General features: G+C 42.5%; 1 protein-coding gene across 2 annotated transcripts; it reads left to right on the plus strand.

Moving 5' to 3' along the window:
- The first annotated feature begins 251 nt into the window (after positions 1-251).
- SLC25A29 (solute carrier family 25 member 29) lies at positions 252-9,625 on the plus strand. 2 transcript variants are annotated; one of them, XM_083863134.1, is made up of 5 exons: positions 267-337; positions 1,967-2,010; positions 3,991-4,025; positions 6,555-6,638; positions 7,263-9,625. In XM_083863134.1, the coding sequence occupies exon 5, from the start codon at positions 7,296-7,298 to the stop codon at positions 8,004-8,006; it is 711 nt and encodes a 236-aa protein (XP_083719260.1). In that variant the 5' UTR covers positions 267-337; positions 1,967-2,010; positions 3,991-4,025; positions 6,555-6,638; positions 7,263-7,295; the 3' UTR covers positions 8,007-9,625. The 2 variants fall into 2 exon arrangements, with proteins under 2 accessions (XP_083719259.1, XP_083719260.1); XM_083863133.1 differs by lacking the exon at positions 3,991-4,025 and having other exon boundaries at positions 252-337.
- The last annotated feature ends 5,663 nt before the right edge of the window (positions 9,626-15,288 follow it).

Here is a 15,288-nt window from a genome sequence, read left to right on the forward strand (position 1 = left end):
GATTTATTTTTCATCTTTCCTTCTGTTTCATTACGCCGCTATTGCAGAGCAAGCAGCGCCAGGCCGGAGGCGGGGGGAGAGGCGGGTGCCGGAGCTGCCCAAGGGACACTCCCCGCGCCCGGCAGCCGCATCTCCGCACCGTCCCCGGCCGGGAGCCGCCCCCGCGGGGCCGGCAGCGTGTGGGGGCGGCCCGGGGGGAGTTGTCCCTCGGCCCCCGCCCCGGGGGCGCGGCCGGGCCCGGTGCCGCTAGAAAGGGCCGGGCGCGGGGCAGGGCAGAGCGCGGAGCGGGCCCGGGTTGCCGGCATGGCGCTGGATTTTCTGGCGGGATGCGTCGGCGGTGAGTCTGGGGTCTGCGGGGGGATAAAATAATCGTTGAAAAATGATGGGGAAGGGGGAGAGAATAAGGGAAAGGAAAGAGAGGGAGAAGGAGGTGAAAGGAAAATGATGATAATAATAATAGAGAAAGCAAGCGGAATAAAAAAGCTGATAAAGGAAAAGGGGAGCAAGAGGAGAAATATGAAAAGGTAGGAAATAGAGAAGAGGGGTAGAAGGGGATGTGTTTGAAATGCGGAAGGAAGGCAGGCAGGCAGGTCGGCGGGAGGGCCGGGCGCGGCGCTGTGTTTGGGAGCGGGGGAAGGTGCCGGGGGCGGTGAGGGAGAGCGGCCCCGCTGCGGCAGGGCCCGGCCCGGCCCGGGGACCCTCCCGGGGCTGAGCACAGGCCCCTCCGCTGCTGGGGGCTGCCCCAGGGGGCTGGAAGGAGCGGGGGATGGGGCCGGGGGTCTGGGGGGAGCTCAGGGGCAGTGGCAAGGTGGGAACCCCGACCTGAGCACGGCGGCCCCCGGCAGCTTTCAGATGGAGAGAAGGCGCGTCCTGCGCTCCCCGCGCCTCCGCGGCCGGCCTGCGCCCGCTATGTTTAGCGCTTATTAAATTGTGTCCAGGAGGCTTATTCTCGCGTCTTTTCGGCTTATTTTGCGCTTGCCGTTTTTCTTGCCAACCTGGCAAACGTATTTTAAATTCATTTTTTTCAGCGTCTCTCTGGTTTCACCCCGGCGCTCCTTGCCTTGCCCGGGTTCCCTCAGGGTCAGCCGTGGCTGTGGCCTTGCCCTGCCGAGCACGGGGCCCGCTGCTGCTTTTCTATCTTGGGCTGTGTTGCCGCCGTGCTGGCCTTAAACAACCTGTACTGCGCCATCCTGGGGCTGTGCTGCTGCCACAGCTTTCCTGGGAGAGGGAGGGCAGGGATCCTGCCACAGCTTTCCCGGGAGAGGGAGGGCAGGGATCCTGCCCCAGAGGTGGGAAGGAATGGGCGCTCGGGGCTGTCGCTGTTGTCAGCGGTCACTGAGGATTGCCGGGTCACCCCAGTGCAGGGCCACAGAGAGGGGTCATTGCTTCGGCCTCAGTGTGCAAAGTGCCTGTGTTCACACCGGTGTAGCTAATAGCCCTGCGTGTGACTGCTAAAAGTCCTTTGATGCCAGAATAGAGCAAAGGGGGTTAGTATTGCGTGGTCCCTCTCTGCAGGTGCTGCTGTCATGTCTGGAAAGGCTGTAGGCAGAGAGCAGGAATGTTCTGCTGCCTTTAGAGGTGTTTTCGTGTTTTCTGTGCCTGCACAGAGTGATATGTATATGAAATACTGTGCTTTAGAGGAAACCTGCATTTTCTGCCCGCTGGACTTGCCTCGAGCCGAGGCCAGGAGTCAGGGCTGCACATTCCATATGGTGTGACACAGTCACACAGCCCAACCCCTGCCTGGGGCTCAGAGGCTTCGGGAGAGGCATAAAGGCACCTGGTACTGGCCTGAAGGACTGAACTGTAGATCTCTTATCTCCTGACTTGGTAGGATGCTCTTTAACTGGTGTCCCAGCCATGTTGTGCACTCACACCTCAGGCTGGTGGTCCTGCCTGGGCTGCTGTAGCCCCAGACAGAGGGAGAAACTTCAGAGTAATAACCATGGCATTTGTTTTGTTTCAGGTGCTGCTGGTGTGCTGGTGGGACACCCCTTTGACACTGTTAAGGTGGGTTGATTATGAAATGTATTTGCCTCTAAGTAGAAAACTTAGTTTCTCCAAAGAGTGGGTGAGGAAAAAAAAACATCCCCAGGAGTGTTGGAGTGTAAATCCAACATCCAACACATGTTGTAAATCTGCGTGGGAAAGCCTGGAGCAAGCCTCCACAACTACTGTTTTAGATTCCTCAATCTCCAGCTCTCCAGAAGTGAAAAACTGAGTAACATAAACCTTGGCCTTAAACTGCAAGTTCAGTGCAGTAACAATGTGGTATTTGGAAATACAACTCTGCATTGAACTAAATTTTGTTCTAAGCTTGCTTCTGTGCAGCTGTTCAACACTAACTGCTAAAACTGCCTCTCCCTGCATTTGTAACTCAAGCCCACTTTTTTAGTAGGTTGAAAGATTGGTTTTGTTTTCCCCTCAAGCTCTGCTATTAGTCCTTCATTCGTAGCACTAGGTGGAAGTCAATAAAAATCCACAGTATGGAGCTTGTCCAGGGGCTGTTTCCTCCAAGCGTTATTATATATTTTTATAACTTTCCAAGTTAAAATTGGGTTTCTGATGGTTAGTTGAGTGTGTTAAACATACTTCAGCTACTATAAATACAAGATTTGGGATTTCCTGGGGTGTCCCTCAGCCAGGGCTCTCAGGAGTCCAAGCCCATCTTTCAGAACAGAATGACAATTTGAGTCACCTTTTGGCAGCCTTATCCAAAGTCTTGCACTGAAGAATAGAAGGGATATCAGTGCTAAAGTAATATGTCAGGTCACTTGACTGCAGCAGACAGCATGCCACGTAGTAGATCTATATTTGGAATACCTTTACCTTGCTGAATTTAGATATGCAAAGGCTGTGGGCTGATAGTGTTACTGAGGACCCCACAATATTCTGTATTCCAGCACATGGTTAATTCAATACAGAATTCCCAAGTTAGTGGGTATTGATCCTCCCTGCAAGCTGCTCAAACAGTAAAATCTGTCTTTGTATTGTTCAGAATATGGCAAATTTGACAGTTAAATAATTCAGCTGAATTCTAGAATATATTTTCAGGAATGGCATCAGCCAGACTTGCACAATTTTTTATTATGGTGGTTCAGGGCCAGCTGTCTTTTTCTCTCCCATCCTGCCAAGTTTTACATGCTTAACTGAAGGTGATCAGTCATTTCATTGAATCCAGTAGAAGTGCTAAAATTCTATGCTCAGACTAAAGGTAACCATGTGTAGGTTTTTAAGTTGATTTTTTTTTAAAGTGGTGCAGCTTCTATTGCATGACACTAAACATTTAACTGTAAAAACTGGGGCTCCCATGCTGGTTCCCCCAGATGTATCATTGAAAAATAGATGTATCAGCTTTGGAAAAAAAGCATTTTGCTTTACAATAGAGCAAATAATTTGTTTCTAATTTTTTTATGAAATCCAGTGTAACACATGATATTTTCATATTCTTTAGAAGGTATTGTAGGTGTTTATTTTGTTAGAGCAAATACTAATGTTTGTGTTATTAGCGGGCATAGTCACCACTGTATGTGGAAAAACTAACCACCCTTTAAGGAAAAAAAAAGACATTGCATAACTGGTGTGTGTATATGTGTTAAGAATTAACTTTTTATTGTTCTGCAGTGTTTAAAGGGCTAGTCACCCTGGTGGTCACCTTAGACTGCGTATTTTTATTATAACTGAACAATGGGAAAGCTGCTTAGATAAGCTGAAGTTTTACTTCTGTCTTGGCATACAAGCTCTTCTTTTTTTTTTGGCTGGTGCTCATGTTTCACAGAGTGGGGAGGGGGATGGTGGGCCACACAGGGAGGCTTTGAGCCCCTGAAGTCACCCTGCAAAACCTGCAACTGAGCTGATCTCAAAACTGGCAAAATCTTTATCCCTGGTTTGTTGATGTAATGTATAAAATTGCTTTTTTGCTTTTAACTGCCTTTACTTTCTGAGCTAGGGGCTGTCTTCATTAACAGCAAAAGTGTTACTTTGTTGTAGATGACAGATAAGCCTCATCACGGGAGAGTTACCTAGTAAGTATAGCCCAGGTGAACACTTCTGTTTCTCTCAGTCTTAATTTATTCCCAAATGTATTAGTTCAAGTAAAGAACTGAAAGACTTATGAAGCTTTTTCCCTTTTTAATTTTAAACTGATGTGTCCCTCTTCTACAGCTATGGCATGGAGGGAGCGGGGTTTAAATATCCCTTTTTTTTTTTTTTTTTAATGTAGTTTTATTCTGAACCTTCTTTCTGCTATGCATTTCTGGCTGTAAACACTCCCACACATGGTGCCTCTCAAAATGAATCTCAGGCACACTGCTCTTGACGTCTTATCCACTACATATTCTTGGATGATGTTTTCATTGCTCAAATACTTCTGAAGTCACTTGATTTCCCATGTTATTGAATGCTTGGACTGTTTTGAGGATGTAGTGGTTTAGGTTTTTTATTTAGTCTTGAGTGCCTTTATGCAAGTGTTTAGTGATGTGAAATTACTAGGTGTTATTATTGGACCTAAAACCTTAGTAACAGTGTTTTCCACTAAGAAGGAAGCTAGAATATTAGGCAACGAATGGAACAGGTGGATAAGCTTGGCACAAGATTCATCTTTCCTGTAGTTGTACACACTAAGGAGCTTGTTGAACATGGCAGTAACATGCATGAAAATGCAAGTTTGATGTGCACTCATTGCCATACATGGCAGTTTGCTAATTTGGGTACCCTTATGTGACCAGCACTGTGCTCAAGAGAGAGAGGTTTTTCATTCTTAGACAGTCAGTACTCTAAGTATTCTACCCTACAGCAAGGCTTAATTGGTTAATATTTCACAAATTATTTAGACAAGAATAGAAGGAGCTGTATGCCACTAGGTAATTCAGCCCATAGATATGACTAATTCTAAACTACTAAACACAAGCAGAAAAGATAAAGTAAGAAGGTTTCTAAGCTGCAAGTTCCCCAAAGCCCATACATGTGGAAGTCACAGACAAGGTTTGAAACAGTAACAGTAAATTTTAAATAGAGTAAAACATTTTTTGTGCAATTGTTAAGATTTGCCTTTGTTTGTGGATCTGCTTCTTTAACAGTTTTGACAGTCTGTCTACTCCCCAAAAGTCACTTGAAGTGACAAAGGATTTGTTTTCTTTGAATCCTACTGTAAGCCTGCTTTTAGTGCTGAGATGTTGCAAGGCCCAAGGCGATCTCAGCCTCCCACTATGGCTAGCATACACTAATGTGTATACTAAAATGACACTGAAAACTAAAATTTTGATTTACAAGGCATAAAATAACAAGTTGTAGGAAAAATACTAAAACTGTCAGTTTCTTCTTGCTTTGAAGAAAGCTAACCTTAATATAGGATTCTGACAAACCACCTCCATAAATCGTTTTCTAGACACACACATTACAGATCTTTCATTGCTCTGGTGGTGGTTTTTATTACTTTAGGCAACCATGAAAAAAATAAGTTCAAGAATCTTTCATGTAGATGTAAAGTTTTTTTCTTTTGCTCAGAATAAGAGACTGAAGTTTTTGCCCTGGAGTTGCAGCAGCAGCATTACATGATTGATAAACATCTTTTCTGAAGAACATTGCAGCCCTCCATGTGGGAGATCAAACACAGATTTATAACTTTATCAATCCAGTGAAATCAACTTACTGAGTTCATTGCTGAGTATAGAGCTTTGCTTGAGCTGGGTAGAACTGAGGCTATTTTAAAGTGTGCTAAGGGCAAAAAAGCATGAAAAAAAACAGAATTGGAGTTTTCCATTATAGGTTTAAAAGCATCCAGAAAAGGCATCTCCTAAGACCACCACTTTCAGTGGCATTTATTTCTCCAGCAGAACATACTGTTTCAGTTTTGGAAAAATTAATTGATTGCTAACATTTAAAGGTTTGAAGCAGCTACACCCTCACCAATTGCTTGCATTCAGCAGGCTGAAAAAACCAAAACAGACTAAAATTTAAAAGGACAAATGGCTTTTTTAAAAGATCCTTCCCTTATGCAAAGACAGACCTCTTAAGAGTCATTGCCCAGCTACCCTCTGAGGAAAAAAAAAATCAGATTTCAATGAATGGGCCCAAGTCTGGCATTTAGAAACACTATGGGTTGAAAGTTTGTTGAAAGTTTCCATCCCTTTAAAATTATCCTAATCTCATTCTTGACTTGCAAATATTTTTTTTTATTAAATTGTCTCAGGTTTGCACAGGTATTCCTTAGTGTGAACAGAAGTATTCTTGGCAGCTAAAGAAAGTCCTTATTGTAGCCTGTACTGGAAAGCATCTGTTTGAAATTCTAGATATCAATGTACCCTTCCACTTGCTGGTTTGCTAACAGTCACAAGAAGTTAATGATCCTCTTCCCCTCGTGTTTCCACCCCCAAACTTAATTTAAAACACTTACAAGATTTTTCAAATTGTTGTGCCACATATGGCATTCCAGTGTCCAGCCCATGCTCTTGCATATGCATTGCTGTAGCAAATCTCCACATAGGTACAAGACAGTAGTTACCCTTTAGGCTGTTCCTGATGTGCAAATTGGTATCTCACACAACTTTTTATAGGTTCGTCTGCAAGTTCAAAATGTAGAGAAACCTCTCTACCGTGGGACTTTCCATTGCTTTCAGTCCATCATAAAGCAAGAATCTGTAAGTACAAAATTATTGCTTTGTTTTTTATAAAACTTTGTGTATTTTGGCTCAGGAGTGTGGGAAAACTGTTTAAAAGCTGACAAGTGTTGGAGATCAAGAGATAAGGCATGCTCTGAACCTCGCCTGACTGTAGGACAGATACTGCAGTCAGAATTTCCCAAAAACTTTGTGAAGATCATGAAGTCAGAAGATGGTATTTTGAGGTTAACTTTTTAAATAAAAGAAGTTATTTAAATAACTAGTTTTCTGACCATCTAAACAATGAGTGAAGAGATGAGGTGTTTTTGCTGCTGAAACTCTAGGACCATTGTTAAAAAGTTGGCTTCAGGCTTTAAGTAAGCTATTTAAAAAGAAAAATTACAAAATTTGCCAGAAAACTTTTCTCTGGGTGGAGTAAGATCACTTTCTGGATGTGTTCAGCTATATTTTTGTACCGCTAAATTGCTTAGATGTTTTTGTCCTAGGCAGAAAGGAAATTCTCATTACAAAACAAGGTGTTCCTGATGTGGCCACTGTTAAAAAGCTGGGGTACGAGGGAGAGCCTGAAAGGTTGTGTTCTGCAGTTTGGGGAGGTTATCCACACCACTGTTAAAAAGGGTTTTTCCTCCCTTCTTCCATTAGGCTTTTGGACTCTATAAAGGTATTGGGTCACCAATGATGGGACTCACGTTCATTAACGCGCTGGTGTTCGGTGTGCAAGGAAACACCCTCCGTGCCCTGGGCAAAGACACTCCTCTGAACCAGTTCCTTGCAGGGTCAGCAGCAGGGGCCATCCAGTGTGTCATCTGCTGTCCCATGGAGCTGGCAAAGACAAGGATGCAGCTTCAAGGAACAGGAGAGTATAAACTAAAAACGAGGAACTACAAAAATTCTCTGGACTGTTTGATCAAGATCTATCAAAAGGAAGGGCTGAGGGGTATCAACAGGGGCATGGTCTCTACCTTCATAAGAGAAACTCCAAGCTTTGGCTTTTACTTCCTGACCTATGACTGCATGACTCGGTACCTAGGCTGTGAAGCTGAAGACAGTTACGTTATTCCCAAGCTGCTGTTTTCCGGAGGGATGTCGGGAATTGTGTCGTGGCTCTCCACCTATCCCATGGACGTGATCAAGTCCCGGCTCCAGGCCGATGGAGTGGGAGGTGTCACACAGTACAACGGCATCCTGGACTGCATCCGGAAGAGTTACCACGAGGAGGGCTGGAGGGTGTTCACCAGAGGTCTCACTTCCACACTTCTCCGGGCTTTTCCCGTCAATGCAGCCACCTTTGCTACTGTCACTGTGTTCTTAATGTACATGAAGTCAGAGGACAACCTTCCTGAATGTGAACCAGGTCCAGTAATCCATCAGCCTTCCAGTTTGTGAACCTTCTCTCTTTGTTCTCCTTGTCCAAAGCCCGGCTGGTTGGGTTTTGTGAAAGATGAGCACTTGACCCACACAAGTAGTGTAGATTTATGCTATTGGTATAAAGAATTCCTAAATGAGTCAAGTTAGGATTTCACCTCACTACTTGTATGAACAGCATCTTGCCTTATTCAGGACTCCGTATCTAGTAGTATTCAAGTAAGAAGGGGACCTCCCTTAAGAAAGTTGCTGTTGTGGCTCCAGAAGAAACTCTGGAGAGTGTTCTAGCACCAGAAATTGAGATTTCTTTCACTCAGGTTCTGAATGACTGAGTTGAGTTGAATGCAGAAATGTTCCCATGAAAGAAATACTCATTTTGTATGTGACAGGAGTAAGTGTACTCCTCTAAGGTGAATAAGGGGGAAGAAGTTTCATGGTGGAGGTGTTCTGCAGGTAAACCATGAACTGTAAAGCCATGAACTAGCATTCAGCTAGTCCTGTGTTTTACTTTTCCTTTGCTTTTGTATGTCAATGGTTTTAGAAGCAACTTTGTTCATACAGATTTGTAAAAATAAGAAAAAAAATTTGTACCGAAGTTATTCCCTGACCTTTCAGCTTTGAATAAATATCTTAAGCACAATGTTAGCATCTGCACTTAAATGCACTTGTTCCTTTAAATCTCAAGGCTTGTAAGGATTTAGGGAAACTCAAATCTTGTAGAACTGGTGTTGTTTGCCCTCACCTGTTTCTCCTTTGGTGGGTGCACAGACTGCATTGAGTAGTTGAGCCCAGTGGACTTTGTTCTCTAAAGTTAATACAGCTTTGCACCACTTCTCCCAACATGCCCCATAGCAGCCAGTGATGTACAGAAGTCAAAGTCCTGCCTGTGGTATTGCACAAAATGTTTGTGGGTGCAATGTTAGCTTAGCAGCTTGAAGTATCTTAGAAATACATATTTAGGATTGGAGGTTTCATACCTTTCCAGAAAATAGGGTGTAAGTGTCTGAAATGGTTGCTGTTCAATACACTTGTGTTATGAATTTAAACAATACTGATTTTTATGTATTTAGTTACAGTGCTACTGGAAAGAAGACTGAAAAGGGTTTTAGAGAATTTTCTTGTTACATTAATCTGCTGTAATTTTTTTTTTTTTTTTTACCAGTCTGTTCAGGAAGAATTGAACTCGCCAAAGAGCTACAAAAAGTTATTTAACATTTGAGCGAAAAGCTACACATATTTGGCACAAATAGCCAGGAGGAAGGATTGTATGTGTGTGAGCAATGTTTTAAAACATATCAAACTAGTTCAATAAGTACAACTTGTTACAATTTTGGTTGGGACAAGTGCAATATGTGTTTAATTTATATGGATTTTCTAAAGAAGCGTTACTTCATAGCATTTTGCACTGTAACAAAATATGCTGGAGAAACCTTTAAAATTCGTATGTCTTTTTATACCTTGAAGGTATGGTGGATGTTTTAGTGCCTACTTGCACTGAGATTCAAATTGAATGTTAAATCTGTCTACTAAGCTGCATATGCACAACAAATCACAGCAAAGACCATTTACACCTTTGTACAGGAGTATGTTAAATCTTGTATATATATATAGAGGGAATAAATTTTTTTAAAAAAAATTTGCCTTTGATTCTTTGAAGTGGTTTTTTTTTTTTTTTTTTTAATGTTTTACGCAGATGCTCCTTTGTGTTAAATTGAACTTGGATGAGGATGGGGTTTCTGGTTTTTGCCAGGGGAAACTTGCTCCATACCTGCCCTCTGTGCACCACTGGGAAGGGCAGGGTCCTGCTCTGGCTTAGGGCCCATCAATGGAGCAAAGAAAGGAAGTTGCCTGACCTCAGTTCTTCAAACTGACCTTTCCTCCACTGAAAGAACAATCCTGCTTCTAGAGCCAAAGAGCTACCCCTATGCTTAGATACTTCCTATTCTGCATTTATCTGATTTAATCTGTGCTGATCAGCACCAAGGCTACAAAGACAAGTCTTCGGTCCCTACAGGGTCACAGCAGAATCAATCCATAACCTCTCTGGGCAACGTGTTCCAGCACCTCACTGCCCTCACAGTGTGAGAATTTCTCCCTAATGCCTAATCTTGACCTACTCTCTTTTTTAAAACTGTTGCCCCTTGTAACTCCATGCCCTTGTAAAAAGTCCTTCTCCACATTCCCAGTAAATACCCTTCAGGTACTGGAAGGTGTCCCCAGAGCCTTCTCCAGGATGACCAGCCCAAATTCTCTCAGCCTGTCTTCAAAGGAGTGGTGCTCCAACCCTCTGATCATCTTTGTGTCCCTCCTCTGGACTCCACGAGGTCCATGTCCTCCTCTTCAGAGGTTATTTCAGGCACTAATTCATCTTCTTAAAGGGTACATACACATGGCTGACACAAACCCTGTCAAGCATCAGTTTCCTGGATCAGAAAGCAGCAAGGCCACCACCTCTCCACATGACCAGGGTCAATTCCAGTCAAGTACCTTTTGTGCTCTCAGCAGGAACAACACCTATGTTCAACATTGAACTATGGAACGGAAACAAATAACTGGAATAAGCAAATAGTGTCTCCTTAGAAGACTAATATCATTAAAACAGAAAAGGGCTATACAATGTTTTACTTGCAGTGCTTACTGAAGCATTCTGTCCAGAAATTCATCCATCTGGAACTTAAATAATCAGTAGCAGAGACTGGATGTTACTCAACAAGGCTGCGAAGAGGCTAAAGCCAGCTTTCAGCCTAGTCTGATGTCATTTGCTTGAAATCCTTGTGAGTTCTAACTAATAAATCAAGTTAGACAATAGCCTCAGCCTATTAAATCATGATACAGTTCTTTCCTGATAGATTTTTGAGATGTGAGCCAATTCCAACAGAACTATGTCCTGCCTTCCCAGGTCCTCGTTTCCACACCATTAGCAAGAGATTCCCAAATAACAAGGAATGAAGAAGGTAAAAATCATTGAAACTATCAAGTCCCTCTGTCCTATTTTTTGTTAAACTAGATGAGTCACATCTGTTTTAAAAGTTACAGCCACAAATTAGGACAAGAGGGGGGGAAAAAGGTACCCATGTATATTACATCTTGACTAAGTTACTATAGTAGAACAACTAGTGTGGAATTCATTTGTCAGGTCTGTAACATGAAAAGTTTTCTGTCTTCTCTGCCTTGTCTTTCTCTGCATATCTGCAGTGACAGGACAAGGGGTAATGGCCTTTAGAAAGAGGACAGGTTGAGATTGGATATTAGGAAGAAATTCTTCACTTTGAGGGTGCTGAGGCACAGGTTGCCCAGAAAAGCTGTGGGTGCCCCACCCCTGGGAGTGTCCAAGGCCAGGCAGGATGGGGCTCTGAATAACCTGGCCTAGTGAAAAATGTCCCTGACTGTGACAGGGGATGTTGTAATTAAATGATCCCTAAAGCTCCTTCCAACCCAAACCAATCTAGGATTCTGAGATAAAGCTTTTTACACGGTTCAGGTAAAAGGGTAGGACATTCAAGGGATGAAAAGCTGTCAATTGTAGGTGCAGCACTGACAGCATACTGGGAAAAAGATACAAAATATAAACGTTGACCTTGCACAGAAAAGAGGTGTTTGTTCTTTGAAATTAAATATATTTATTATGATGATGGAAAACAAGTATTAACAGTTTCATTAATGTTAGCTGCTGTTAGCCCAAATTTTAATCCGTGGATAGTTAAAGAACCATTTAAAACACAGTAGAGTGCCATACAGCATTAGATGAGCAGAATGTGCAGTTAAGCCCCTCTTCTGCCAGAAAAACAGGCAGAGAAAATAGAAGCTTACCCAAGCCAACATGCCCTATCAAACACTACAGCCACGGAGACAAATGAAGCATCTGAGGGAGTCTGTGACTCTGGGAGGCACAACAAGAGATCAGGGAAGCAGAGAACTTGGTGGGCCAAACCTAAGGGAGACAGCCTTTGATACCAAAAGAAAGCAAACTGTTGCTTTCCATGTTCAGGAATTTATGTGTGTCCATGGGCAGTAGGGGAGACAAGCAGAGGAAAATAAGCCATTTTCATCTTCCCCGTGCAATTGTTTTGCAAATTTTGTATTAGTGTTGTCCTCACTAATTGCGAAAGTGGCTATCACCAACAGAAAAAAAGTGATATAATATGAACAATAATACTTAGGATATACAGTAAAAGCTTTTCTACTTATAGTTTATTACTAGTTTTAACTGAGTTGACCTAGAAAGTGATTTTGAGCCATACAGGTTCATCAATAAATAAACTGAAATCAAGGCAAGGTCTGCAGTGAACACTAATGCTCTATAGATTAATATAAATGGAAGAATATCAAGTTCTTATGTTCACAAAATATTCTTAGGGTCTCTAAAATGCAACAACTAACACAGTCAAATTGCTTAGTTATCATTCACTATTATAATTTATTATGACTTTTTCTTACTGAAAGAAGCACACTGCATTTTTTATTGACAGTAAAATAGACTTGTACCGTTTTAGCCACATCTGTGTGTAAATCAATAAAATACAAAAATCATAATGGAGCCTGACCTCAATGGTCTGCACTGTTTCCTATAGATATCAGAATAGAAAGAAATGTTGCTCAAGTCATTTGACTTGGCCAGATTAAAGTTGGTGTGAAGTAAAATGAATATTCTTTTTCTAGCATCTGATCTATTCTCTTAAGCAGAGATTTATTGTAGACCAGGAATACTTCAGGGTTGCAATCAGCCAGGCCATACACCTTTTTCCTTGTGCACTGAGGTATTTTCACTTAGGAAGAATCTGTAAGAGGTGCTTTTCAAACAGGCCAGTAATAAAGTTCAAACTTTTTAACTGCAGTTAAAGGAGGTAAATGTAAAAATTACTTCTACCTTTAAATTAATCCAGGCAGTTACCTGCTTCCCTGCCAGTTCGTAACTGAGAAACTGGACACATTTTCATTTCACACTCTGGAAAAAATTGAGATGAAATCCCCGGTCCCTAACCTGTGCAGGAGGAAAAAATAAAAACACGCAAACCAACCAACCTCACAAGAGGAAAACCTAAAGACCTCCCATAAGTATTATTCTTTACAATCCGTTTTCAAACCATAAACATTTGTATGCCCCTTTGAAGCTATAGGAGTCACTGGGTTCATATAAATCCACTGGAGGTTCAGTCAAAGCATCAGTTAAGTCTGAAAAGTGCAGGGTTCTATATCAAAAGGCCAAATTTTCTGTTTTGCTGAGAATTAAGTCAAAGCATAAACTGCATGATGCCCCATGTGTGAGGCAGTCAAAATCTTTGTAAGCCAAAACTGGCACTGACAAGGTCAGTGAGGTCCTTGGCAAGTCCATCCTGGGGCTCTGAAGGACACTTGACTTTGTGAGCCCTTAAATCAAAATACTAACCAACAAGGCAGTTTTCCACAGATTTGTCTTGCAACCAGTTCCTGGGATGAACTTTAGGACATTAGGACCTATCTGGTCACCAAGATCTTTTGTGTATGGATTTTCCACTATTTAACAAGCAGTACATACTATGCCACAGTCTTCGCATGCTTTATCATTTATCTCAATGTATTTGTTATTCACATACACCTTTTCTGTGGGCCTGCTCCAGGGAGGAAATCAGGTTGCTTGAGATCTCTGACCCCCTAAAGAGCAGCAATGCAGGACTCCGACGCAACATCTGTCCTGTTCTGCAGGATCTGTGACAGCCTTGCACACATTATGAGCAGCAACAGACTGAAGCAAAGACCCTAATTGCCTCAGAAGAGCTTGGACTTCTTAGACACCACTGCTGGAGAGAAACAGTGGTGTTTTACAGGTCCAGCAGTTAACCAAAATAGCCACTCACAGCTGGAGGCACATCCATTAACACCACTGATCACTGGATTTCCATATTACTCTCTATTTAAAATTAATATTTGATGGCTGTATATATATATATGACCCATGTCACACTCAACAATTTTTATTAACATTCTTTTATTTTCATTGCCTTGCTGGTGCTTTTAATGAATGCACAAGTACACTCAGGACTCTCAGAAATCAGCATACAATTGTACTTCTGATTCTTCTGAGCGGTGTGTGGGCAATTTGCTCTTTGACACTGGTATGCTCAAAGTCTGTCAAGGTCCACTGAACGCCTCAGGCCACCCTGCACACACTTGACCTTACAGGGGCACCCTGACACTGCCATTCTGTCTGCTGGTCACACTGTGCAAACAGGTCATTCACTGCCATCTCCTGGCAAACTGCGACCCCAGAGTTTCTGAACTGACTGAAACAAAGCACTGATAAAGATGCCACCTGACACCAGACTGATAAGAGAAGAATCATACTTAAACCTACAACATCACTTAAAAAGTGATGGCAAAAGCAGCACTCCTAAGTCTTGCAAGGATGCCACAGACTCTCCATCCCTTTTTCCCTCTCCCAAAATTCACCAACATTTGGACAGAACTTCAGGCTTTCTCCTGAGGAGAGCCGCCAGCAGACACAGGAACTTGGTGAGAACAGCAGCTCACAAGAGGGTATCATGTCCACACCATAACACACAACAGAAGCTGTGGCACCCAACCAGCACCCAGGCTTAGAGCTTTTCTCTTAGAAAAAGTAACAGAAGACCTGGAAAATCCTAAAACGGGAGTTGTCTAAAACCCAGTTGCTATAAGGAATCTTATTCATTTACCTACAACAAAACAGTGTTTTCCTGCTACTTTACACGAAGCCAGGACCTGAAAAATTCACATTAACTTTTATACAGAATTTGATGTTCTTGTCCCAAAGGAAATTCAATACTTTCCAGACAATTTCCAGAGAAAAGGACTGAAAAAAATTCTAAGCTAAAATGCCTTAATAATATAGGAACATTGAGAGTACACATGAAAGCTGGTTTGCTTTAGGCAAAGAGAATGAAGTTGAAAAAATGACCACTGATTCAATTACATTACAAAATTAAACCAGTAGCCATCCAGGTGGCATTTAAGCATTGCTGTAAATGCCATCACCACGGTCTTGCAGCTTGACACTAGACCAATTCATATTATCAAAGTGAATATTGTAATACAAGCAGATACAATCCTGCTCTGCTTCATGCCTACCTTTACAGATCACTGTGCAGATGTTTCTGCTCCTTGTGTTCAGCAGCAGGGTTGCACTCCCTCTGCTCTACTTCCCCATTCTTCTGCCCTGGGACTGTTCCCAAGGAAATGCTACTTTTTTAAAGTATTCCATTTACACAGCCAGGAACAAAAATACTGAACTCCAACTCTTATTTATATTCCTGCCTGCAAAATTCACACCCAATATTCGGTTTTGAAA

The sequence above is a fragment of the Zosterops lateralis genome (genome assembly GCF_965231275.1).
Source record: "Zosterops lateralis genome assembly, chromosome: 6".
NCBI classification, from domain to species: Eukaryota; Metazoa; Chordata; class Aves; order Passeriformes; family Zosteropidae; genus Zosterops; species Zosterops lateralis.

Excerpts from the sequence above, each read along its gene's own strand:
- SLC25A29 (XM_083863133.1), top strand. The coding sequence starts at position 304 with ATGGCGCTGGATTTTCTGGCGGGATGCGTCGGCG. Across the intron at positions 338-1,966 it reads TCTGGCGGGATGCGTCGGCG|GTGCTGCTGGTGTGCTGGTG; the intron begins GTGAGTCTGGGG and ends GTTTTGTTTCAG. Across the intron at positions 2,011-6,554 it reads ACCCCTTTGACACTGTTAAG|GTTCGTCTGCAAGTTCAAAA; the intron begins GTGGGTTGATTA and ends AACTTTTTATAG.